At 37.1% G+C, this 26690-nt stretch overlaps 1 protein-coding gene across 5 annotated transcripts in view; it reads left to right on the plus strand.

Moving 5' to 3' along the window:
- The window catches only part of GTF3C1 (general transcription factor IIIC subunit 1), a 47302-nt gene that overhangs the window by 1555 nt on the left and 19057 nt on the right, over positions 1–26690 (plus strand). For 2 of the 5 annotated variants that reach the window (XM_048063929.2, XM_048063932.2), the window contains exons 4-23: positions 698–841; positions 1366–1462; positions 2129–2252; positions 6031–6189; positions 7654–7769; positions 9315–9639; positions 10617–10828; positions 11439–11578; positions 13239–13392; positions 14366–14469; positions 15317–15501; positions 15862–16134; positions 17142–17287; positions 17712–17809; positions 19012–19108; positions 19889–20066; positions 20821–20956; positions 22303–22438; positions 24888–24969; positions 26176–26361. In XM_048063929.2, coding sequence (XP_047919886.2) covers positions 698–841; positions 1366–1462; positions 2129–2252; positions 6031–6189; positions 7654–7769; positions 9315–9639; positions 10617–10828; positions 11439–11578; positions 13239–13392; positions 14366–14469; positions 15317–15501; positions 15862–16134; positions 17142–17287; positions 17712–17809; positions 19012–19108; positions 19889–20066; positions 20821–20956; positions 22303–22438; positions 24888–24969; positions 26176–26361 — 3092 coding nt within the window. Of the gene's footprint in view, positions 1–697; positions 842–1365; positions 1463–2128; positions 2253–6030; positions 6190–7103; positions 7244–7653; positions 7770–9314; positions 9640–10616; positions 10829–11438; positions 11579–13238; positions 13393–14365; positions 14470–15316; positions 15502–15861; positions 16135–17141; positions 17288–17711; positions 17810–19011; positions 19109–19888; positions 20067–20820; positions 20957–22302; positions 22439–24887; positions 24970–26175; positions 26362–26690 lie in introns of those variants that run through there. The other 3 variants (XM_066977486.1, XM_048063940.2, XM_066977487.1) reach the window with 2 other exon arrangements.

Consider the following 26690-nt stretch of genomic DNA (forward strand, 5'->3'; position numbering starts at 1 on the left):
TCCTAAATCTTGTTTTTTAGCATATAATTACGAGGAAGGTTATAAAAATCATCTTTCAATGGTATTTTGCAAAATGCTGCATTGGGTTCTGTATTTTATTTTTAATTTCACAAATATTGTATGTAAGTCAATCTCCCTACATTTACACAAAACTAGGTTATGATGCCTTAAGTTATATGCCTAAAATTACTTCTGAGCTCCTATTTAAGAGCTACTCTGAAAAGCTTGGTTTTAACTGCCTTGTTTACCAAGATGTGAAATCTTTTTTAAAAAAGGGAATAGCTTAGAATATCTTTTTCCTAGGAGACTGTATATCACTACTCTATAATTCTCTTCCAGGGTTCTGAAACACTTGAAACTGAACTCCCAAACAGTCTCATATTGTATAGCTGCTTTCATGTGTTTTCTGCTTATTCTCTGTAAAGCTTTTGCCTTATTCAGAGTGATATAAAATACTTTGTACAATTAATCAATTTCACAGGCTAAATCTAAAATCTAGATCTAAATCTAGATCTAAAATCTAAATCTACATCTAAATTTTGGTACTTCTTAATTTTGAGATCGTCACTTTATAAATTAGCATAATGTACAACCAAGACTGTGGGTAATTTAGGTGAAGGCTGTTCGAATACTGGATACTTAGTATTTGTTTGCAGAAGCTCCAATGCTTATACGTATCTTGCTATCTTTTCTTTAGAGTGGATGCTGGAAAAATTCATTATCACCGAAGAGTATTGGACAGAAATGGTCTCATAACAATGCAGTCTCATGTGATAAGACTACCAAGTGGAGCACAGCAACACTCCATTCTTCTACTTCTGACTCGCTTTCATGTTGATAGGTATGTGCCGCTGGGGTGTTTAAAAGATCTCCTGGGTAGCCTGTGGCCTTTTACAATGTTGAAAGTTTGTAGTCTCGATTTCTTTAAAGAAAATCACAATTTATTTATTAACTCCTTCCAGATGCTGGACTGTTCTTGGAAGTGCGAACAATAGGGCATTCTAGTGCCTGTCACCTGCCTGCTATGAGCCTCTCTCTTCTCATTGTAGCTCACATCATTCTGTTGAGTGTTCTCGCTTCAAACACATCTTTAATACATTTTTGTTTTCCCTTTTTGTTTACAGTCAGAACTCACGCTTGTGAATTTCCAGTGAAGCAACAGCTTGGACTTACTTATGTTCCCTCACTTGGGGACAAATTCTCTCACCTGCTATTCACAGAAGGAAAAGAAAGCTATAAGTTCTAAAACAATCTAAGAACGCTTCAGTGTGCCTTCTGTAATAATTAACATTTTAGAAAGGTACAACTCGTGCTTACGAAGTTATATGCATGCTGAAATGTCAAATATTCTCTTTTCTCGATTAGGAGGAGTAAATATGATATCCTGATGGAGAAGCTCTCGAGCATGCTAAGTGCTCGTTCAAACCATATGGAAACATTAGGAAACTTGAGGGAAGAATTGGTGAGATTCATTATTCTTTTTCAAATTCTGTCTTACATAGAATATAATTGATTAGTATCAAAGGCACTTCTTCATACTTCTTTTTTTAAAGTTGCACCATATTTTGGGGTAGGATATCAAAAGAAGGATCATAAAAACCTGGTAGTTTATTGAATTAGAAAAAAGGGAAGAAAATCTCGTTTTCATATTGCTCTAGATCAAGTTACTGTCATTGCTTGCTTTAAGCGAGGAGTTCTATTCGATCCACAGCTTTAGAAAAATTTTGTCACAGCACCAAACTTTTTTTCCACATACAGTCAATAGATACTGTTGTGTAATACTTCTAGCTGGTTGCGGCTGCTTATTTGGAGGATAGAGCTGGAGGGATGGAACATACTGCAGAAGCCCCTGAAGCTCTGCCTCTGTATTCACTAATGGGCTTTTAAGATCCTTCCTTGATATCCTACCCCAAAATACTGTGTTTTAAAACAGGCAGTATGAATGTCTTTGCTAATCGCCTAGAGGACAGAGACTTGTGATAGCAAAGGTCATTGAATTAGAGAACTCCTTGGTCTTCCACTGATATTTATGTTTGTTTCTTTGTGAAGATGAATAGGTAACTCTGTGGGCTTCCTGAAAGGCAGAGTTTTGGCTCACAATGCCTTTTGCCTTTTCTCTTTGTGTTAGGGTCTTTGTGAGAGAACTTTCAAACGTCTTTATCAATATATGATGAATGCTGGCCTAGCCAAGGTAATATCCGTCCCGTTACAAGAGATACACCCCAATGGAGGGCCCTACAAGACAAAGAAAGGTAAATAGAACAATATTTTTGCTTTCCTTATGTGTAATTACATTGATGCCAATCTTCTTATAAGATTCAAATCTTAAATTAAAAGTTGCTTAAGTACATAATTACGAAGACATATTTTCAGAGAAGTGTGTTAATAGAGTTAGAACACTGCAGATGGTTGAGTTAAGCATTTGTTCCAGCTTTGTAAGAAACATGTACCTTACACATATTGGATGAAGGCAGGTTCAATGTAAGCAGATCAAGTGAATCATGACTCCAGTTAAGATTGTTGAAGCCAATACAGAGTATAGGGATGATGAGCAGTCTGCTGCCTTTTCAGATTGGCAGTTAAATGACATATAAAGCAAATGAGGCCATGATTAAGTACCATGCTAAAGAAACAGGCTGTTTTAGTTGTGAATTCTGCTGGAAATTATGATTTTTGCTGAAAGTCATCAGAATGCAAAGTTTCTCTGGAAGGTGTCGTATTGTTGTCCCGTAGCTTGGGAGTACAATATCAGATTGTAAAAGTATGCTTCTGCAGCTCTACCTTGGAATTCTTTAAACAAGGAAGATAGTCTACAACTGCTATACAGAAAAAGCATATTTTACTGAGGAAGGGTTTATTGCATAGTCTCCTTTGAATTCAAAGTTAATAGGTTTGCAAAAACTGTTGATAACTTCCGAACATGGATGGGAAGACAAAAGAGTAGGACTGCACAAAGAAAGGGAACAAACGGGAGCAGTTGCTCTCGGATAAAACTTAGTGGACAACAATTACAAGAAGCAGTAACAGAAAGCATGAGGAAGACTAGTATCACCATTAGAATTAATGCAATTGTTGAAGGAAGTCAAAATCAAATTTTTAGTCACAGAAAATCCTAAGAATCAAATTTGCCAGGGTAGATAAGAAAATAATTCTAAAAGATGAACTGTGTTGTGGTTTGTTGGTTTTTTTTTTTTTTTCAGAGATGCAGTGAACTGCTTGGGGGGGAGGGAAACGTAACAGTTTTAATATGATCTAAACATCACAAATGAAATAGTCCTTCTGATTAGGGAGTGGTCATAAAGGAAGAAGTGAAAGAACCAATAAAGATGTGAGAACTTTGAGAGAACAAACGTGAGTGCCAGTCACATAGAAGTGGGTTAAGGCTCTTGATAAGATAATAAATTCCTTAAAATCTTTAAAGTCTGGGGGAAGGAAATATCTTTGTAGGGAAACTGAATTATGGGTGAAGAAGAGCAGTGGCCAAAGATAGATACAGCATTTAGCAAGGGTCAAAGAGAAATCTCCCACATTGCACTGAATAAATAAGGAAGAGGTTGAAGGAGTTCTGTTAAGAGCAGCTTTGGTCTGAGAAGATCATTTGTCGTGGAATATGCAGGTCCACCTTCATCCCATAAGAATATCAGGGAGTTTTATACACCAGAATTCACTTAAGTGTAGTTTCAAGATGACGTTGAAGATCCTCAAAGATGCTTCAAAATGGGTGTCTATAATAAAATGTATGTGGAACATACGTACATATTATGTATGTAGTTATTGTATTTGTGGTTTGAGCAAGTGTCTGAACACGCAGTGGTTTGTATGATGGTTTAGCATTGTAATGGTCAATAAAATTGATTGCCTCTTATGCTGTCTTTGGGTAGTGTTGCACCGTGTTTGTTTGGGGTTTTTTTGTGCTTTTCTTGTAATGAATTGTGTCAGAGATGTTCTAGTAAGCTCAAGATATTTGCAAATAAAAGTGGAGAGACTAGATAGTATTGGAAAATAGAGTTTATTATTGGTAATAAAATATCTAACTTCCACAGTATTTGCTTAGAAGAAAAGAGAATATATATCCATGTATAAATGTAGTGGCAGCACACAAGGCAGTAGGTGATTTATGTGTTGTCACAGATTGAGACAGCAGCAGCTGCACTTACTATTTAACATTTTGCTATGAAAAAATGCCACCTGGTGAATCTTTAACTTGAATGATAATTTCATCTTATGGGCGTAAAAGCTTAAAGTCCACAAAAATGCCTTAAAGACACTAGGTATTAAACTAGGATGATTTAATAATAGCTGATTGTCATAAGAGTTCAAGATACTTTAATCTCCAGAGTTACACAGGAAAGCAGATAGAAATATGCAGGACATGTTCAGGATGAAGCCACAGCATCTGCTATGGGAAGCACATCACTGGGCAGCAAGAGCTAAAGTAAAAAAGATTTTGATTTTGTTTGTTTGTTTTCAAATACCGCTGCAAGTGAAAATTAATGGACTGTAAAAACACAGAGGATGAGATAACAGTGCCTACAGCCCTATCAAAATGTCAGAACTTTATTTCTATCCTAAGCAGAGTCTGACAGGGAAAGAATTCAGATGAGGAAATATAATGGGATCATCTGGCCTGGAGCTCAGTCACATGATTAAGTTACAGTGGATTAACTTCATGTCAGCAAGGCTTCAGTAAGTCATCATATATAAACATAAGATAAAATTCATTAACTGAAACCTTAATGATTTCAGCTAAAGCTTTCACCTGGCATTTATGAGAGCAGGGCTCTGCCAGAGGAGTAGTGATGGCTGTAGATGTTCCCACTCCCTGCTGCAGGGTTAATTGGCTACTTCTGCAGTAGCTACTGAATTGCTGCACTTGATAAGTTGGCATTGTACAGTAACCTATTTCTAGTTTTTCTTAAACACTGGTCTCTTAAATGGTGCAGCAGCAGCTGAATGGCTTTAGTGATAGTGGATCATCCTTATATCAAAGAGCAGGATTGTTAAAGCTGTCCTGAAGTCATTTGTCCCCACTCTTCTATGAGATCCCAGAAGGGTAGAGCAGGTAGAGGGTTACTACAGCACAGCCAGTACACAGTAACATGTTAAGATGTGGGACTGAATTGTATACCAAGTGTCTTCTGGCTAGCAGTGTGTTCTGTCCTCATATACAACAGCCTTAGATTTTGTGTCTCGATTTTCATTGCATGTAGTTATAATATGCCATGTGTGTTCACAAACTTACCCATTCCCTAGGTGCACGAGTAGGTTAGGACTTCGGACAAGAAATCTAGAAGCTTAGTTTCTCACAAATGGTTGCACATAGAGCTTCCTTAACGTAACTGACATCATGTGGGATCTGCAGACATGGATGGAGAAGAACCTGTTCTTCTCATAGTCATGGTGGAACTGTAGAAAGTAACTGTACATTTTAGCTAGGCTCTAAGAGACTACTGGGTGGGGTAGGACTGTTCCGTGTGATCATTTTCTAGGATGCTAGGTACTTGGTGTATGCTTCCTTCTGTATTTGTATGCATGAGTGTTAATCATTATGTAATTTGCATTTGTAGAAAGTAAAAAAAGTGCTTTGAGTCTGTAGGGAAGGAAAAGTAAGGAGAGTTCTTATACCCAGTGAGTGATCTCACAGTCAGATTTGTTTTCTGAAGTTGTAATTCTGTGGATCAGGAAACGCATTTCACAGATTTATTTGTACTATTGGAATTTTTACTATTATTGCAGTGTTTTCCATTCCACTCTTAAGTCACTGCATTGAGCAGACCTAATGTTGACATAGCCATGAATGTTTGGAACATCTCAAAAATTCTGCTAGTCATTATTTTGACAGATTCGTATATATATATAGGGAAGAGCTATTGAAAACCTTTCCTAGAAATAAGCAATTGTCTTAAGTCTTTTTTTCCCCATTGCACTACTTTTACCATGCTGCCCGGGGAAACAATATAGTTTAAACATGTACACGCACACGTGCAACTTGCATTTTGTTTAGAGTTGTTACAACGTTCATGTTCACAGGTACTGATGTCATGGTCCGTTGCCTTAAATTACTAAAAGAATTTCGGAAGAAAATGGAAGATTATCATGATGATGATGAAGAAGAGATCATCACAAAAGTTGTCCAGCCTGTGGATATTGTTTGTGAAAGGGATATGCTCACCCAGGCTTATGAGATAAGTAGGTGATGTAGTGAGATATTTGCGTGTGCAGGATGGTTTATCTGTTACAAAGATTAACAGAATGTTTCCTTGACTTGCTTAATTCTGGAGTTCATAAGGATTCTTAACTTCATAGTAAGCTAAGTTACAGTGTTATGTGTGAAGGGTATTCAAGTATCATGAATATAATATACTAAAGATTTTTCAGATTGCCCTCTTTATATGTATGAGAGAGAGGTATTGTGGGATTTTTTTTTAATTTTTCTAAGTTCTGATTGCATTCTATGCATCCGAGTGTTAATTTTCCATGGAAAAGATGGGCTTTTTGTTCAGATTAGACTGGAGCTGTAAGCTTCCTGTAGGTGGTCGGGCAGTCATTTAGTCTCTTTATCTCAGTTTTCTATGTATAAGAAAATACTGTTCTACCTTTTGTGTCAACCATTTGGATAGTCAGAGTCTTTGAGGTAAAGCACACTGGGGTTGATCAAAGCTGGGACTTCCTTGTCACTGCTTTGGCTTGAGACTGTCTTATGCAAAACAACTCTTGAGTCTTGCATGTCAGGCTTCATCTCTGACAAGAACATAGTGCTGAATATTTAACAAGATTCCCTTGATTCAAAATGTCAATTACTTATTGAAATTAAGAAAACATGAACATGTTAAAAACTTTTAGCTTAATGTGTTTTCCCTACTAGCTCATCTTTTCTTGTCTTGCCTCTGTATGTGCTGGAAAGAGCTAATACGTTTTAAATACTTTGCAAGCTATTTTGCCTTTAAGGAGAGTTAAATGCAGTTCACATGATTTTGTTGTTGTTTGTTTGTTTTTATTGTTGTTTTTAAATTTAAACTGATGTGCTTTTCATTTTGGCTTTTTTCATAATTAAACAACAGAATCTATTTTTCCATAATCATGTTTCAGGGAAGACTAGTGGCCTTTTTTCCTCCTTTGTAACAGCAGTCATTGCTGTCTTATGACTGGGCTTCCTATCCATTGCTGCCATCCCTGTAAGCTTATCAACTATTCAGTACCACCAAAATAAAACACCATGGGAAACGCTATGGGATAAGAAAAGGTGATGAAGAAAATGGTGTTCTTTCTCCTTCTCCTACTCCTTTACCTTTCGTAATGGAGAATGAATATCTGACTGTAGAAAGCCGTCAGGTGCAGGATTCACTTCCTTTTAATATAAAACTATCGGTTTTGAACCTAATTCTACCGGGCTGCTGCTTTCCATAAAATCCTGTTTTATGACAGCATTTGACTATCTTATGTATGTCTTTGAAAATTTATTTAATTGTTAGTGGTGAACGTTAAGGTTTACATTCTGGCATATGGTTCAAAATCACATAGCTTTTGAGACAAGTTTGACTTTGTAACAGTTATTTAGAACAAATATGAGCATATATATATAAAGATATATGTGTATACAATTCATTCAGATTGTTTTCCTGAGATGTTTTCTGGTTTTCCTTTCTGAAACAGTTGAAAGTAGAGGAACAAAAGGTATTTCTCAGGCGGAAATTCGGATGGCTATGAATGTGGGGAAGCTAGAAGCAAGGATGCTCTGTCGTCTCCTGGAAAGGTACAAAGTTGTCAAGGTAAGGTTAAAATAAAATAATATTGATACTTATTGAAACTGAAAATGCAATTGTGGTTACTGTGGTAATATGTTATAATATTGTTAACCTCAAACAATAGAAACCGCGGGGATTTGAGAGTTGACAGTGAAAGAATTATGATAAAATTGAAAAGATTATGACTTCAGTTGAGGAAAAGATATATAAGAGAAGTGTTCAAAAAGTGTTCAGTTGAAATTTTAACCTACTATAATCTGATATCTAGGCCTAGTTGTTAGAATGTAACATAACTGCTCTCCTAGAATCTTTTCTTTACTGTTTTCTGGTTAGCTGCCCTAACATTTAATAGTTCGCTGACCCAGATGTACAAGTATTTTACACTGGTTTGTGACTGGGTGTAATAAAGACTGGGGAAAAAATACACGTTGCCCCAGATTTGTTGTCCATACTGAATGCACATTCCAGTGATCCACACTAGCTAATGGGATTGTACCAGATGCAGCTTCACAGCATCCCAGATCAACACTGTTCCCAGCAGTATGAAGCAGGCCTATGCTCCGAAAAGAGACAGGGCAGAGAAATGCACCTCAACCACTAAAGCACACTCACTGTAATCGGTGGTAACACAGGTGACCTACTGGCATTTGGGAATCTGCATGTTCTGGTATTTTATGGAGTGAACATAAATGTTTCTCAACTCAGAATAGCCCTTTTGGTTCATCTTTATAAGACAACTGATGTTTTGCAAAATTGTCTCCTCTTGTAGCCTTTTCTGAAAGATCTTATCAGAGATGTTCTGTAATTTAAAACAAATCTACTTGCATTTTGAAAGCAGCATTACATTCTGAAGAAAAAATTCTTTTGTAGAGATTATGGTGGTTAATATCTTTATTTCCAAATACTTCAATATTTTTTCAACAGGCTTCTGAATTAGAGATGAACAAATTCAACTGTATTTTTTCATATGCGCCCACCCACCCCTTTCCACAAAGGCAGGATAATTGCCATCTTACTTCAATAGCGAATTGTTTACTAAGATCTTGCTTGGTAAAAAGTTCAGTAGAATTAAAAACAAATGAACTATATATGCCACAGGAATGTCTAAACGCACTTTTTCTAAATGAACTATGAAGAAGTTGTCTTCCCTCACTGATAGCTAAGTCTTCAAGTTGCTAGATGTTTTAAACTACCCAGTGTAGCAGCAGTTCTACTTAAGTGTAATTCACTCTAGTAATCTCTACACTACAGAAAAAAGTTGGGAAAAATTTGATTTCAGTGTCAAATGCATATAGTTTATTCTTCCTTAGACTTTTATACATCCAGTATATTGTAGGCATTTCATTCTAATATGCAGGTAATACAGACTTACTTATTTTTCACGCAGAGTATTTCTTTTGATTTCTGTATGCTAAGGTTAGTCAACAATGTAGTTATTTAGAAAAAAAGATAATATCTTTATATGTGAGCGGAGAACAGTAAGAAAATTTTCTCACTGTTGATGCTGGAGAACAGACTGCAAGAATGGGGAAGTAAGGTAATAAAGTTATGCTCCAATTCTTTTCTTAGGGTTTTATGGAGGATGAAGGACGGCAAAGGACAACAAAGTATGTTTCATACAGTTTTGCAGACGAGAGTGATTTAAACCGTCAGTTTGAGAGAGAGAAGGCTAGGAGTGAGCAGTTAGCTACAGTTACTTTGTCTCTGGTGCCAGAAGATTCTCCCCCTGTAGAGGATGCGTTTCCTGGAGAAGACGACACTTTGGTCTCAGAGTCTGACAATGAAGAAGAAGTGAAATATGGCAAGAAGAGAGGAAAAGGTCAGAAGGCCACTTCAGGTTCTCTGCTGAAATCAAATCTCCAAGATGGTACCCAGCAGTCAACACCAGTTAAAGGTAGATCATGATTTTAAAGTTTGGAGAGAATGTAACTGTCCTCTTTGGTGCAGGACATAGAATGGGAGCTGACAGACAAGCAAACTAACATTTTTTATTCAAACATAAAAAAATCTTCCTCCTTTAGTAGTGTGTTGTTTGGTTTTTTTTTCAGTTGGATATGTCTGGAATTGAGCTCTGGAGTTTGCATCAGTACATGGACAAATGTATTTGATACAAACCTTCAAATGAGATGACTGTACATGAACTCATACTGACTTCTTGATATTAGCTAAGATGGTAACTAACTACTTTAAAGCAGCAGTAGTCTTGGGTTGACTTGACCTTCAACCTTACTCACCTAAGCATATTGTAACAAAATTGTCTCCTGAAGCTAATTGCTTCATCTTTCTCTTGAGTTATTGGGAATGTCACAATGTAAAAGCTGACAACCTTTTGGGAACATATTTTAAGGAGGATATCATGGTTTAGTTTAGCTATTTGCATGTGCCTACCACTTTGGTGCACTCTAGGGGAAGAGAGGAGAACAGATCTTCATATCTTAAGTTTATTGTCTTGGGAGTAATATTATATCCTTGTTCTCAATTCTGCTTTGAGTCAGAAGAGTTCCCCTCAGGTTTCTGGCAGCATTTGAAAATCTTTTTGACAAAAACCCTTCTTTCTTCAGACAGCAGTTTCTGAATAAGCTAATCTGTCCCCTCTTGGTCATGTAAGTCTGCCTCTGAAGAGGCTTCTGCATGTAGAGAGCACATTTTTGAAAACCACGTTTCCAGAGTTAGCTTTTTTAAAAGCTTTACTTTTGGACAATTCAGTCATTCACAATCAAACCACTGCTTCCAGCATGGTAGAAGAATATGTGAAAATGCTTTAAAGTATACAGTTACCTGTGTGAGTGGGTAAGGCCTTTTATAGAGAGCTGAACGTTTACAGAAACTGTGAGAGCAGAACGATTACAAGGCCTTTTGCTCTTAAACCAGGCTTAAAGCCAACAGCTGTGAAGTCTGTGGGGAAGAAGCTGCCTTCCCCTCAAATTGTTGAAGAATCTGATGAACAACCAGACAACTTTTTGGGGGAGAGTTCTACTTTGGAAACTCTAAAGCAGGAGTCTAGTCTTTCTACCTGTGCTCATTCCATTGATGAAGATGGAGATGTGGCTGTGGTTGAGGAGGTCAGACTTGAAGACCCTAAGGTAAGAGCATGGGTCTTAGTATTTTCTTTTTGGTATAGCTGTCTGAGCTAAGTTGTGTATGTTTACAACAAGATTCCAGCTATAGTTTTTGTATTTGTTTATGGGATTGGTTTTTTTGTTTTTTTTAACTTTATTTCATTTCAAAGCACATTTATATTTTGTCTACGTTGTAGGCAAGTGAAAATTATTCCAGCAGGTAAGAAAGTAGATGCCCAGTATATCATTCTGGTTTAGTTCTCTAGTGTTCTACAATTTCCCCATATTTACTTAATATGTGTTATCACCTAATGTCCATCCGTGCATACAAGTGGTGCGTATTATCTGGTTTGTCTGCCCTAAACCAGAAGAATTCCTGGGCTTTGACATGAAAATTGTGTAGCTTCACTGCTGTAAGAACAAGTGTGAGATGAAGTGTTTCTGAGAGACAGGATATGTTGGCTTGGACTCAGCACTATGGTAATGCCACTACTAGCTTTCTAGGCCAAAACTCTCAAGTCAAACTGGGTCAGAACGTGGAATGGGCATAGTGCAACTGTGTGAAGAACCACTGTTAGGCTGAAGACCCTGAATAGTTCATATTAAATATCTTTTTGTCTATGTTGTGCACTAGAAGATATGTGACCAAAAGAAGGAAAAGCGTTCCAAAGCTACAGCAGTGGAGCGATCTCATGAAACTTACAGACTGCTAAAGCGCCGAAATCTCATCGTGGAAGCTGTCCGAAACCTCCGGCTAATTGAAAGCTTGTTCACGTGAGTCTGTCTAAAAAACAGCGTTGTGGGGGCCTGATGCACTGTGGTAGCATAGGCCCTGCTTCAGGAACCCTGTGTGCTGTTGGCTTTTCGTCTCCCTAATAGCAGTGCTGTAATGATGGAGAGAATGCAGCAAGGAAGGGGGAGGGATTAGAATTATACTGAATCGTGGAAATTAGTCAGTTGTTTAGAAGCAATTATAGTTCTTCTCAGATAATTAAACAAGTGAAATTTTAAACAGTATATTCAGAGATCTATATTGATATTGATCATAGCTGACCAGAGATCAACTCTAAGAGATCTACCTATTTTCTCCTCTCAGTATGCCAGTGCCCGGAGCCACATAGTAAAGTACAGCACTTCCCTGTTTGAGGATTCTTTCATCTACCTAAGTTTTGTATCTACTTGGTTTCAAAAATTGTTCTTGTGTTATTCTGTCATTGATTGTAGAGGCTCTTCATGTCACTCAGCCATCATTTGTCACTAGGATTTTAGTGGGATCCGGAAAGTTTGCTTTTCTTAGCTTTTTTTATGTGGAATGGTTTTATGTGTTCTCATGATTTGTCCTGTCGGGACTAAAGATATTTCCCTGAATGATATAGCAATCTTTCAGACTTCTGAGATCCACTTTCAAGAGAAATGGCAATTCTGGTGTTATCCTTGAGTCCCAGCTTCCAAACTGGCAAGATTCTGTTGTGGCAGATTGGATTGCACCATCCATCTTCTATGTCAGTGCATAACATCCTGGCATGTAAAAATACACAGGGCTGCATGTTCTAGGAATTTAGTAAGAAATAATGACTTTATTCTCCTCTGGTTTGAGAATTTTGAAACTTTCTGTCTCCTAGTTCAACTGCAGAGTGTTGTGAAAGTAGAGCTTCATCTTGTGGCACCAGCCTCATTGCTGCTTCATCTAGCCATGTCCAAGAGCAGACTTAGAAGATACTTCTATCCCCTTTAGTGCTGCTCATAGGTTCCTCCCTTACTAGTGAAAGTTCTGCCCCTCTCCGGTGTCTGCCAGGGAAGTTTGCTGGTTGTCACTATAGTTGTTAGTTGCCATTACGTGGTATTCTTTTGAAAGTTGAAGTCCATGTGTACATTCACTTTATTGTCTCATTTCTTAAATACCCTTCATTATCCTCTTGAAAATTCACTCTCCAGAAATAGGGCCTGGAGCATTTGTGAAGAAGTGTATGAAAATGGGCATATAGAGAGCAGGCTTTGAATGTGCTCCTGCAGACTACTACAAGGGAAGAAATGAGCTTGCTTCAAGTAATAGGAAATGTGTATCTGCATTGTGAGTGCATGTGTAGTTTCTGAGCTCTGAACACTGCAAAGTAACCTCTTTCTACCTCAATCTTAATGGAACTCACAAATGGAAATATAAACTGCACCCATCATGAAAAGCTGTAGGTTTTCTTCACCTTAGGGAGGCTGACATAAGAGCAGCAGTGTTCTCCTGAAAATGGTGCACTTGATAACAGAGAAAATACAGCTGAAATGTAAGGCTAAGTTTCTAGTTATCTACAGAAAAAGGGAAAAATGAGCAGCAATTGCTGTAAGTAGGGAAAAATCCATTTGCCCCACTCCCTCAAGCAAACTGCTTAGGCAGTTTGGAGCGTTTCTGGGCTAAAATGCAGGGTTTTTTTGCATCTTGTAGGCTTCAGAAAATGGTCATGGATCAAGAGAAGCAAGAAGGTGTCTCCACTAAATGTTGCAAAAAGTCTATCATCCGATTGGTCCAGAAGCTTTCACGAGAAGGACTCCTCAGACTCTATCGTACTACGGTCATCCAAGACGGCATTAGTAAAAAGGTGTCTGCTCAAACCCTGGCAACAGAAACGTCTTTTTTCACAACCTTCTGGTTTATCAAAATATTTTGGGCCTTTGTACTGAAATATAGGGAGGACTTTACTTTTTGTAGCAGAACCCTCAGTCAAGCTGCCTATAAATTACATGTCCCAAACTGAGCTACTGTGAAAACCAGGTTTCTGGTTACTTTCAATTATTGTACTGCAGATAATCGTGAAACCAAGGAATAGTCCCTAGATCAGTCTCTGAATCTCCCGTCTGAGAGGTTTTGTTGTTTGTCTCTCCCTGCACTGTCAGGCTACAGCACGATTCTATTTAATCTCATTTTGAAAGCAGAGAGTGTATGAGAAATGATAAGTTAGCTTCTGAATTGAGACTTATAGAATGTGATCTACCTTGTATTTTTAACAAAAATCCACTGTTACTGGGGTTTATGAAAGTAAAATGTCTGTAGCTTAAATGTTTGTAGTCTGTAGTTGTAAAGCTCACACTTGTCATTGTAACTCTAGTGTGAAATGTCAAAAGCAGGGAGAGAAACAATTCATTGAAAATCACCTTCTGCACAATTACTGTAGATTACACATGAAATCTTGCTAATCTGAATTATGTGCATACTTTTAGCAATAATATCTATTAGTTTGGCTTTCCGAGGTACTGCTTTTTATTAATCCCTTTCAGCTTAATATTTGCAAGTTTGTGTTTTCCAAATGTTTCAGATTTAAAAAAAAAAAAAAAAAAAGACGTTTGTGCAAATGACACTGAGTTTTTATTGGTATAGAGACCAAACAATCTGGTGTCTTGCTTAGTATAAGCTAATTGGTCTTTCACCCCAAAGTTGTTAATATTCTGTGAATTAATAAAACTTTATAGTGTTCATCCATTGAGGCTACTGGCTAAACCTCTGATAATTTATGCAGCTGATTAAGAGTTGATATTTCCATAAATACCTCGTTTATTTTCTTCTGCTTTTAACAGGTAGAGTTTGTTGTTCATCCTTCCGTGAGTCCTAATGATCCACTTGTAAAAAGTGCCATCGAGCAGGTGCGTTTCCGAATCTCCAATTCAAGCACAGCAAGCAGGCAAGTTACAATGATGATCTGGTGGGGAATCTGGCTTATTATGTCTAGTACATGCAAAAGTATGCAGAGGAAATAAATGCAAATTAAGCCAAAGAAAAATTAGCCTCCTCTCTAACAGCAGAGAAATCAAAGCTCAAAGATGAAGTGAGGTGCTTAGTATCTTCCAAAGACAGGAAAGAGGAGGAATTGAATTCTGATCCCTTGAACTTTAAGCATTAGCTTCAAGGTCTTGACTTCTCCATGCTCGTTTTGCTTCGCATTTCAGTCACTGTCTTCACATGGTATCACATCCAGCTAGTTTAGAACAGCAGTAATTAAAGAGCTTTGCCAATTCACAGAGAATGAGGCTTACTTATGGGCAGCACTAAGCTTCTTAATTTTCTGTCTTTTGGTTAGTAGTGGATTTAAGGCCAAGTTAGCCCTGTAATCTTGGTGCAATATTTAGAGGAAACTTAGGATTCTCTTTAGCTGCAGACAGAGAAATAATGGGAATTGTTGAGATGAATGAGTAAGAAATTCCCACTGTTTCTTTCAGGATTTTCTGCACCTTATGTCTGAAAAGATTAATATAAGAAAGAAATCCTATATCAGGAGAGAATAGGGTTGTGCATATTAAATTTCAATACCCAGCTTATCTTTTCAAAAAAAAAAGATCATAAAAGTACCTCTTTTTCCATCAAAATATTCAGTATCATTTGATGGGAACAAGTGTTCAAGGCCATCGTCCTTTTGCAAAGAGACTTGCATTTCCTTTAATTACCAGTCCCAGTGATGCCATCTCTGTTCAACTTATAAGCAATCATAATCTTACTTGTTTTTACCAAAGTCTTGTATGGTTTCAATACAGGGTTAAAATTCCGCAGACACCAACATCCCAGGACCATGCCGAAGAGGAAAACCTGGGACAAGATGCAGTTCCTGAGTCAGGAGAAACACAAGAAAGTTCATGTAAAGATGAAAATAATAGTCGGACAGGAAAAAATGATGAAAAAATGGGCATAACAGAGCTAAAAAACTATCACCCTGTTACAGGTACATCCAACTCTTTTTTCTGTCATCTTTCACATTTCCATTTATTATTAATGATCACTTTCAGATGTTGGGCTCTCATAAGATATAAGTGGTTGTTTTTTTCTTATTTTATAGAAATGCCTTATATTAGAAGCAATCTCAGCTAGGGACTACTATCCAATGGTTTCTTAGCTTTTTTTTTAAATTGCAAACTGGAGTATTCCCATTCTCTACTTCTTCACTAATGTGTAACTTATATTTACCTTCATTGGCCCACCTTTCCTCCCATTTTTTTTCACATCAGTTTTGCAGAGATAGCTTTTTTTTTTCCTGTTTTAAACCACTTTTTATTTCTGTTTGATACTTTATCTTTCCTCCCAGTTCCAGGACTTGGGCGTTCTCTTGGCTTTCTTCCCAAAATGCCCCGTTTAAGAATGGTCCACATGTTCCTTTGGTATTTAATTTATGGACACCCTTTAAATGGAGCAGACCGAAAAGGAGGTAGTGATGGTGAGAAAAAAGGCAGCAAGCAAGAGCCAAATGTGAACACTGCTGTCCTCGAAGCCCAGACAGATGGGAGCATACACATTATTGAAGCTGTGACAAATGAAACCTCTACACGCGACACTGAAGTGGAGTTGTCTAATCAAACAGGTAAGAATTGGCACATCCTGGCTTTACTAGAGGCTTTGCTATGGTTCAGTGTAATATTTCCGTAACTGTTTGATAATATGATTTCAATGAAAACACACTAAGGTAGGAACACAAATGCTTGAAAAAAGTACTGAGAGATTATTAATGGCTTGTTCTCAAATTGAAAAGGATATCATATAGGACCTTTATTCTGAGCCCAATCATAATTAATATTTTTTCTTAATGTCTTAGATAATTAACCAAAATATGCTCAAATTGGGGATGATGATAAGTGGAAGGTTTGCTAGTAATTTGGAGAGCAGGATTTGAATTCCAAATTGTCTTGAGTAAATTGGAAGAAACGGTTTAGATTTAATCTTCTTAGGGATAGGTCTGCACCAAAGCCCTAGTTGCATAACTAGTGCTTAAAATAAATAACGTAATGTTGCCACCTTCTATTTCTTATACAAAAAAGTTGTACTAAGGGGGACAGAATGCATATCTTCCAAAATGAAGACAATGTTATAGTTAATTGATCAACTGTTCTCCATGCTATTGGGTGTAGAAAAAGAATTGGATTGGATATCCATATTTATTTATTTATTTAAATATAGTTTAAGGATAGTTAAGTCTTCGAGCAGATTATCTTGGTAAAAAAAAAAATAAAGTCTTATGGGGTAGTGTAAGTAATATCTTCGCACTTCAGAACATGGGAATTTGTTACATTTGTAGCTTTCAGACATCCTCTAAAATGTCTGTGTAAGCAAAGGAAGAAGAGCAAACTTATTGTAATAGGTTTAAATATGCTTTTCAAGTGTCCTCACCAACACTGAAAAATGTAAGCGTCCACTTCAAAAAAGACTGAAAGTCAGCAAGATAGGTAATTTTCAGGTCATGTTAGATTTTCAGGCATCCAAATGATGAACTGCCAGATATGTTCTGCTTGAACACTCGCAGTAAAATGACTAGTGTAAGTATTGAGTTTGTCCTGTCTTAATCTGAATCTAAGCCACTTATCTTGTTCCTAGTGTATGTGGATGATACGTCGTGGATGCGCTATGTCCCTCCTCTGCCAGTTCACAGAGAGTTTGGATTTGGATGGGCTCTTGTTAGTGACATTCTCCTCTGTTTGCCTCTCTCACTCTTTGTTCAAATAGTACAAGTGAGCTACAAGGTATAGTGCTTTTTTTATTATTATTATTCCTTCATATTTGGTTTAATTTAAAGTCTGATAGTTCAACTGGACTTATAAGCAGTAACAAATACCACCTTAGTCTTTTTTAACAAAACTAGCCATTAGAGAGTAGAAACTTTATTTCATCATAGTTTCTTGTACAGAAAAGCTAGTTGCATGCTCAGCCACGCTGAGAAAAATGTATAGCCCTATAATACTGCGAATTATAAAGCTTATATTTTGCAAAGAGCTTTTTATAATCTCAGTGAATCTCCTGCCTGATTAACACGATTAATGTTTAACCATTTTACAAAAGCAATAACTTTTGCTTAAAAATATTTCAGTAGACAGTAGTAATACCAAAGCTCAGTACTTTAAAGGACAGTTATATTTCACGTTTTGATTAACTTATAAATAATTCTAGGTGGATGGTCTTGAAGAGTTTTTAAATGATCCACTACAAAAGCACACACTGATCAGATTTCTTCCAAGGTCAGTCCGACAGCAGCTTCTCTACAAAAGGTAAGTAGATGAGTCAAAGTAAATGGCTCTAGGGAGGAAACAACAGTGGCTGACTGTTTTCTCAGTTATTTTCTGTTTGTGTCAAAGAGAACTTTGTTACTGAAGACAAGGATCATCAATCTTGTAAGGATAATGTGCCAAACTGTATTTTTCTCTCCCAAATAGAAGGTAATAAGAAACTAATAAATGATATTCATGCATGCTGTCAGGCAGCGTTTGAGAACTGGGAGGCTCTGTCCTTCATAACTCATCAGCAGGATGTTACTTTTGTTCAAAACACACTCCTGGCTGCTGCTAAATTCAAAATTTAATAGAGTCTAAATGATGCTGTCCTTCATAAATCTTTCAGGAGGTGACACATTACCTAACTCCTGCCTCTCATACATAACATTCAGTTTCTGTGTATGTGCTCACACTGGCATGTCTGCCATTGTTTGCCATTCCTCATCTAGAAGGTTTAGAAATCGAGATTGGACTGAAGGTATAAAATGCAAAAAAAAAAAAAAATAAATAAAATAAAAAAATTGTATAAATTCCCATGTAATTGCACAGAAAAACTTAGATCTTAATGAAGTTAAATGTGAGCAAAGCTGGATTTTTCACAAACTCTCTCTCTGTCTCAGAAGTGTGATCTCAAAAGCTTCCTGAAACTTCCAGAGTTTTGCCATTGAAGTAGATAAACATCATGGGAAATTATGCACTTTTTGCTATGCCAAGCTCTGAAAGCAGTTTCTTGGAGCAGGTAGTTCTGAACCTTACAACTTTAAAGAACTGGACAAGGATCCTTATAGTTGTATGGACACGTGAAGGTTTATCAGCCCATATTTAGTAGTCATGTTTTGTTACGAATGTCTTCTCATAATAAGAAATTGTCTGCAGATCTGCTGGTGTTCTGACCTTGTTCAACTCTTTTGTACATAAAGTATTTTTAGCTAATTATGTTCTTTGCTAGCAAAATTTTGTTAATAATTAGCTAAAATATTATGTATGTGATTTGAGGAAAGAAACCTTGCAGCTTTGGGATTTTAGTTATTTTCTATGGACTAACAAGTCAGACACTTGAGAAATTCTAAAACCCAATATTTAAAAAAAGCAGCTGGTTTTCTGAAACTTCAGGTTGCTGTATGAAAATGGCATGTTTTCTGGTATCATTGTTACTGCTTTCGTGAACGCTAATTGTATTGTTTCTAACATTACTGCAGGAGGTACATCTTTTCAGTGGTAGAAAACCTTCAAAGATTGTGTTATATGGGACTGATACAATTTGGTCCAACAGAGAAATTTCAAGACAAAGACCAGGTAATTCTTTGAAAACTTAACCATTGTTCTTCGTGTTATTTGTTCCAGTGATACAAATGCAAATTTGGGGGGGTCGTAATTACCTTAAGTAGTTTAATAAAATACTGATGTTGCAGACATATGCAAACCTCCTGTTCCAGCTGTCATATAATAAGTTATTTTTCTCTGGAATTTTTGCCTTTCTCTGGAAAGAGAGTACTCAAGTGTATAATGCTGGAAGTTGCACACAATAATGACCTGTGAGTTTGCAGACTTTGTGAAAAATGAGTATGCCATATACTCATTTATTAAGGTGTTAGGCTTTGGATGTCTAACAGACAGAATTAAGTCACTAATCATAATGAAATAGAGACATTCTTACACGACTTTTTGTAAATTGAGAGCACATGCAAAGGAGAAGGCAGCAACAGCAACATATACTTTACGAGCAGAAGATAGATAATTAGGCCCCTAAAGAGGGGCCTAATCTTGAACGAGAGCTTGTAGGAAGTAGTCATTCTCTGTGGAAACTTGGAATAGTCCTATGCACAAGTTGGGGAAAGAAACTGTTCTAAATCTGAAAATTAAATTTCTGCATCTCTGGCAAAGGAAGTTTGGGAATACAATGCAACATGGTGGATGTTGGTGTCTCTAAGCAATATTTGGCTTACATACTGGCTCAAAACAGCAAAGACTGAGAAAATGCTAATCGTTCCTAAAATAGATTAGATTTTGAGTCTTGTAAATTATGCAATTTCAATGATTTCTTTCTACCAGCCTGAAACGTACTATATTTGACAGGTGTTTGTGTATATGAAGAGAAATGCTGTGATTGTAGATACCACTATCTGTGACCCCCACTATAACTTGGCACAAAGTAGCCGCCCATTTGAGAGGCGCTTATATGTTCTGAATACCATGCAGGATGTGGAAAACTTCTGGTTTGATTTGCAGTGTGTCTGCCTTAATACACCATTGGGTATGATATAATTGTACGTTCTTATCACCTTTACTGTTCATTCTGTTAATACCATAATTCCTCCCTTTCCTAAAACTTGAGGCAAGCTCTGTGTATGTAATTGCTCGCCTTTTGTTCTGTTGGCTGGTCTCTTTATGCATGGAAAAAAAAAAAAAACCTAGGAGTTTTGTCCTTGTAATTATGTGAAGTTGAGATCTAAGAAACAGAACTATATATTTGACATTTTCAGAACTGTATTAAAGGAAAAATCCTTTCTGTCCCATTAGACGTATCAATATGTGTAATAGCCCTGGTAGATTTCAATCCAGCTATGAAAAAAACCTCTTTGAGAATACTTTGAGAATAGTTACTAGTATTTTTGTCATAGTCCTCTCAATTCAAGCAGATCTCTCTCTTCCTTAAAAACGTGTTGTTAAACTTTCCAACAGATAGCTCCCGTTAGCTGAGATGTGGAATTTAAAGGATTTTTGCACCCCTTTTTTTTTGAGTTTATTTTTTTTGTTTGGTCCGTTTGTATTTTTAAATAGGATATACAGCTGCAACAAGTATACATTTAAGAAAAAAAAATTAGAAAAGTTTGCTACTGAAAGCCCAGACAAAACTATTCTGTATTTCTGTGGTCAGATAGATAAAAGAATCTTTTTAGTACTATTTGGTAAGTCAGTGAGAGCAGTAGTTTCCCATAGCAGGGTAGATTGAAATGAGTTGAAGTCTAACTTTTCAACCTGATGGTCAAAACCATTTGTATGTCTAGGAGTTGTCCGCTATCCTCGTTCAAAGAGAAGTAATCTTCAAGGGGAGGAGACTGCACTAGATGTAGAAATGGAACAAGAATCAGCAGTGGATAAACACAATCTGGAACGAAAGTGTGCGATGTTGGAATATACCACGTATGTCTGCTTCATGCTTGTTTTGTGGAATGAATTGAGTGGGTAAAAAGAACTGTTCTGGTTTTGAGAATGTCACTCAACAGCAAATGCAGTGAAGGCGAGCATTTCATGGTTGGTTTTTGTTTTGTTTTGTTTTTTGTTTTTAATTCAGAACCTTTCTGATTAAGAAGAATCATAGTTATGTATCAATTCTACAAGCACCTTGCCTATCAAGTGGGTATTTATTCTAGCAGAATGGGAAAACCAGGTTCAGATTTCCTTCCAAAGTAGCACAGATGTGTGGTGCAAGAGTCTTGAGGAAAGTGAAACTGAGAAGGAAGGAATGCTTCATAAGTACAGTTAACGCAAGGGGAAAAAATTAAGGACTCTCCTGTGCTTTATAGCATGGCATCTCAAGTACCACACAGCTTCAGAAACTCTCAAGTATCACATTCTGAATTCTGTCCTTTCTGTGTTGCAGTTTCTTACATATTGCTTACAGATCAATTCCCAATATGGTATTTGTACACTGATGAAATACAGAAGCCTGAAATACATCATCTGCCTAATTACAGCCAGGATACTGTGACAGCCTTGCAGAATAGCAGTTATACTTTTTATACTGTTGTGCACTATGGTTTAGTTTTGTTGTCAATACTCTATTCTGTTTTATTAAACAGTGTTATTTTCAGTATTACTGATAGATACACAAAGTTATCTAAAAATAAATAAATAATGGAGTATATATTTGAGGAAACCAAATTCCAGTTTCTGGTTTTGTTTTTCCTTCCAGAGAGAGAATCTCACATGCATTGTTTTTTGGTGTTGTTGTTTTGTTTTGTTTTGTTTTGTTTTTTTTGCTGTTTGTATGTGTATTTAAACAAGGTTTTAATGTATTTTGTTAGCTGGAGAGATCAGTCCTTGACAGTCAGTGTGAAAAATGTAGTGTTTATGGTGGCCTTTAGTCCCCATGGAAAACTTTCCCCACAGTTGCCGTGAGAAAGTTTCTCATCTGAGCAAGTATTTTCTCTAGTTCTGTTGTAGGAATAATAATGAGAACAGTGTTTAACATGATCATTGGAACTTAATTAACAATAATGAAGTTGCTTTGGGTATAATCTTAAAACTGAAAGCTTGGTCATTAAATATCTGGCACTACAACCTAATGGAAGAGCCTTGTTGTTACTCTGCGTCTGCATCAGGGTTAAGGAAGGGAGTTCCTCTTTTTCTCTTCGTCTTTCCCAGCTCTATCTAAACTGGGAGGGTAAGGGGAGAGTTCTGCACATTGCACACATGTAACTTAGGGATTGCTTTCTCAGCTGCTTTTATAAAATAATAAATGTACATTTTTTCACTCTTTCTCTTAGAGGCAGCCGAGAAGTGGTTGACAATGGAACGATCCCTGGGGATGGGTTAGGTGCTGCAGGTCTGGATTCCAGCTTTTATGGGCATTTAAAACGCAATTGGATCTGGACAAGCTACATCATCAATAAGACTAGCAAGGTATCTTTAAACTTGTATAAAGTGATGACTTGTGCAGATTTTTGTATTCTTAAGGATTGAGATACTGACTGCAAAATGTTGCTGCTTGCATGCTTTCTCAATCCTCTCTTAGTAAGGCTTTGCATCACTGGAAAGAAATGGATGGCAAATGTAGTAAATCTTGTTACTGAAGTGAATCAAAGAGTTGGACATAAATTTTATTGGAACTGAATTTGATAGTACATTCGACCAAAGGAGAAATACTTTGTTAAGCAAGAAACTTAGATTCCTTAGTGGTACTTCATATTGTCAGATGAATACTGAAACACCTAGAATAAGGAAATGCACAAAGTTTAAAAAAAAATAATTTAAAAATCATAAAAGCATAGAATGGTTTGGGTTGGAAGGGACCTTTAAAGATCGTCTAGATACAACCCCACATCCATGGGCAGGGATGCCTTCCACTAGATCAGGTTGTTCAGAGCTACATCCAATCCTTGAACACGTCCAAGGATGGGGCATCCACAGCTTCCTACCTACCACAGGTAGGTAACCTGTTCCAGTATCTAAGCACCCTTACAGTAACGATTTTCTTCCTTATATCTAATCTAAATCTAACTCTTCCTTCTTTCGGTTTAAAACTATTACCTCTTGTCCTGTCACTACACACCCTGGTAAAGAGTCTCTCCCTGTCTTTCTTGTAGGAGCCCTTTAAGTATTGGAAGGCTGCAGTAAGGTCTCCCTGGAGCCTTCTCTTCTCCAGGCTGAACAACCCCAACTCTCAGTCTCTCTTCACTGGAGAAGAGCTCCAGCCCTCTGATCATCCCTGTGGCCTCTGCTGGACCTGCTCTCTAACAGATCCCTGTCTCTTGTGCTGGGGCCACAGAGCTGAACGCAGGGCTCCAGGTGGGGTCTCATGAGAGGACAGTAGATGGGGAGAATCCTCTCCCTTGCCCTGCTGGCCACCGTACTTTTGATGTGGCCCAGGATACAGGTGTCTTTCTGGGTTGCAAGTGCACACTGCCAGCTCATGTCAAGTTTTTTCATCTACCAGTACCCAAACATCCTTTTCTGCAGGGCAGTTCTCTACCCATTCATTGCCCAGTCTGTACTGATGTTTGGGATTGCCTCGACCCAGGTGCAGGATCTTGCACTTGGCCTTGTGGAACTTCACGAGGTTTGCACAGGCCCACCTCTCAAGCCTGTCAGGGTCCCTCTGAGATGTCTTACCATTTTCATCTAGCATTAGTTTGTATAATTATTTTTTGTACACATGTAAATCTTTAGTATCTACAACTTCATGTAGCAGAGTTTCAAAGCCCCACTATTATGTGTCACTCCTTCCTTTTAATGGCCCTAAGTTCCCCTAATAATTGTAGTAAGGGAAGCTGTGAAAAGTAGTATTCTCTGTTACCCTTTCTATTTCACTTGTGATTTTCTGAGTATCTCTAATGTTTCCTATTAGCATCTCATTTTAAAAACTGGCATCTGCTAGATTACTTAACTATTGCTAGCATAGAACCTGTTCTGTCTTTATTCTTTCTTATTGCCATTTTTTTAAGCTCGTCTAGTTCTTCTGTATCCCTTTTAAGGTGGAAATGGAATCACATACTTTGTTCAAGCTGTGGCCAGTGCTGGGTTTTTATATCTGCATTGTGTTGCTCTCCTTTCCTAAGAATTCTTAACATTTTATTGGCTTTTTGGCCATTACCAACTATTGAACAGGTGCTTTCACAGAACTGGCCATAATTACCCTATTGTAAGTAGTGGTCAAATTTGAGCCTATCAGCATATATGTAAAATTAAAGTTTTCCTTGTTTTTTTCCCCTCAGGCAAGATCATTTTGCTTTCATTTGCTGTTCTGTCACCTAGTTGTTCAGCATTAACAGAACCTCCTGCAGTTCTTCAGTCTGGGCTCTCTGCTGTTCTTCTCTAACCAACTTCTGTTGACGATGAATTCCACACAGGATAAACGAGTTTTGTTGGGAATGGAAAAACTTTTAATATGTTACAATAAGTTTAGGCTCAGATTTAAGATGGATAGAATACAGTGTAGAAGGCATCTACCCATGTCTGTATTTGCATTTTGGTTTTGTGCTTTTTAGAATTTCCTATGGAATGTAAAACACTTCGAAAAAACAATTTGTTACAGGAATTTCTACTCAACCTCTCTTAGCAATGAAAGAATCGAGTATTTCCTTTCCAGTTATGACTTCTTAAACTTGAAGGGAATTGATGAAATTCTAACTTTAATAATCTAGTGGTCATGCCAGTATAAATTAAGAAAAGCTTAACAGCCATTCAAATACGTAGTAGTAATAAGATAAATGAATTCTTCATTGTAGCTAGGGATCTTCCTGTTGTTCATACTGAAAGCTTATTTCTGACACTACTCAAAGGATATCCTTATTGTAATGTTAAAAGTGGTGCACTCCTTTTGCATATCACTTGTTTGAAAATTCTGTTCTAGGAAAATTCAGTTTCTGAAAACGGACTGACGATGAGACTCCAAACCTTCTTAACAAAACACCCTCTTCCACTTAGTACTGGAGGTAAGGTGATGGTGCTGGTGGGGGCTGTGACTGTTTTATGGCTGGTACTGTCTTTGTCAAATCCCATATTGATTACATGGGTTAATCTTGTACCTGACCTAGGATGCTTCTGAGGCATTGTAATTGAAAAGTAAATAATTTCCTTTCCTATTTGTTGGATATCTGGAGCAATATTTTTTATCCTTTTTAATTTCTGATGTGCAGTTTGCAAAAAGTCCAGAAGTACCCAGTGTCTCTTATGACTAGGATTTTAGGTCCCCTATCTTTCTAACAAGGCCGTAGTAGTATCAGAGATCTGGTTTATACCAATGTAGGGTAGAATACTAACCTTATTTTCTAAAGCAATTTGTGAGTGATGTTTTTTCTGCCTTTCGGTGGTTTGCCACTTGTTTAATTGGATCCAAACTTTACCTTTTGATCTTTCCTAAAAGTGGGAAACTCCTTGCTGCTTTGTTTTTGTGTTGTTTTTTTTTTTTTTGTTAAGGGTTTTCATACTTTTGTACTTTAACTGCATGTTAGGCTGTAGTTGCTCTGCAGTCAAGTTGTTCTGTATACTTTATATGTAAATACAGCTAGATAAAGGCGTCCGTTTGCAAACGGTCTTATTGCACCTTCAGACTTCTGGTTTTCTTCATCCCTAGCCTGTTTTGTAGCATCTAGATGACTTTAAGGTTAAAGGCCTTGTTACAAATAATTCATTCTACATCTTTATAAACTCAATTTGATAAATTAAAAGGAGCTTGCCTTTTACATAACTATTAAATTGAGAAGAATGTGCAACATTAAACACTTGTAATGCTGAAACTGTTGAACCATTTTTGCCAAGTCTAGCTTGATTTAAATTCCTAAGTTATAAAAAGCTCACTGTAATGAATCCTCATTAAGGCGCTGTTAAAATTGCATAGCCTAGCATCTAAGTTAAGGCAGAGGAAGTGCTTCATGTTGAATATAAAACCTCAGTTCAGTTTCCTTGTGTTTTTGCACTGTACTTTAGACTTAATAATTACTTGATAATTCCAAATTTATGTAGGATTTTATTCTATGTAAGCTGCTGAGAAGTGGCATGAACTGCCACACTGACCAACAAAAGGCAAGTTGGAGAGACCTTCTCTCTTAATACACTGAAACTGGCATTTGCTTTTTATATCTTAATATTGTAGAATATAATTGCTATAAAGATCCACTTCTGTAAATGTGTCATCTTAGGTAACAAAATTAATATTTTGGGAGAAGCAAAGGCAGGATCTAAGTCTCTTGTCCAAAAGGAGGAATGTATTGAAATAAGTAAAGAAACATCCCAGGATCGAGCCAAACGAGTGAGAGGTGGAAAAAGCCAAAAGAGGAAGAGGCTTAAGAAGGATACTGGGAAGGCAATAAAGAAGAAAAAGAAAGGTAAGTAACTAGCACACATCAGGAAGAAGAAGCATTCTTTTTAATGCATATACCTACTGTAGTTTGCTTTAGAGAAGCTGATGTGACTGACACAGTGTGGGAAATGGAATGTTATTAGTCATCTTGTTGGGTTGCCTCTTTTGGTGAAAAAGCCCAGATGTTCTGGGGCTGTATTCCAGCTCTGGTGGAAAACAGGAGCATGCTGCAGCTGTTACCTGTGTGTCCATCATGGTTGTACTACTGTATAAACAAAAGAAAGTCAAATTGTGCCTGGGCCAGATCAACTCATTGCAATTCACCATTACCTTTTTGATAGCTGGCTTAGAGCA

The sequence above is a fragment of the Anser cygnoides genome, chromosome 15, assembly GCF_040182565.1.
Source record: "Anser cygnoides isolate HZ-2024a breed goose chromosome 15, Taihu_goose_T2T_genome, whole genome shotgun sequence".
NCBI lineage: Eukaryota > Metazoa > Chordata > Aves > Anseriformes > Anatidae > Anser > Anser cygnoides.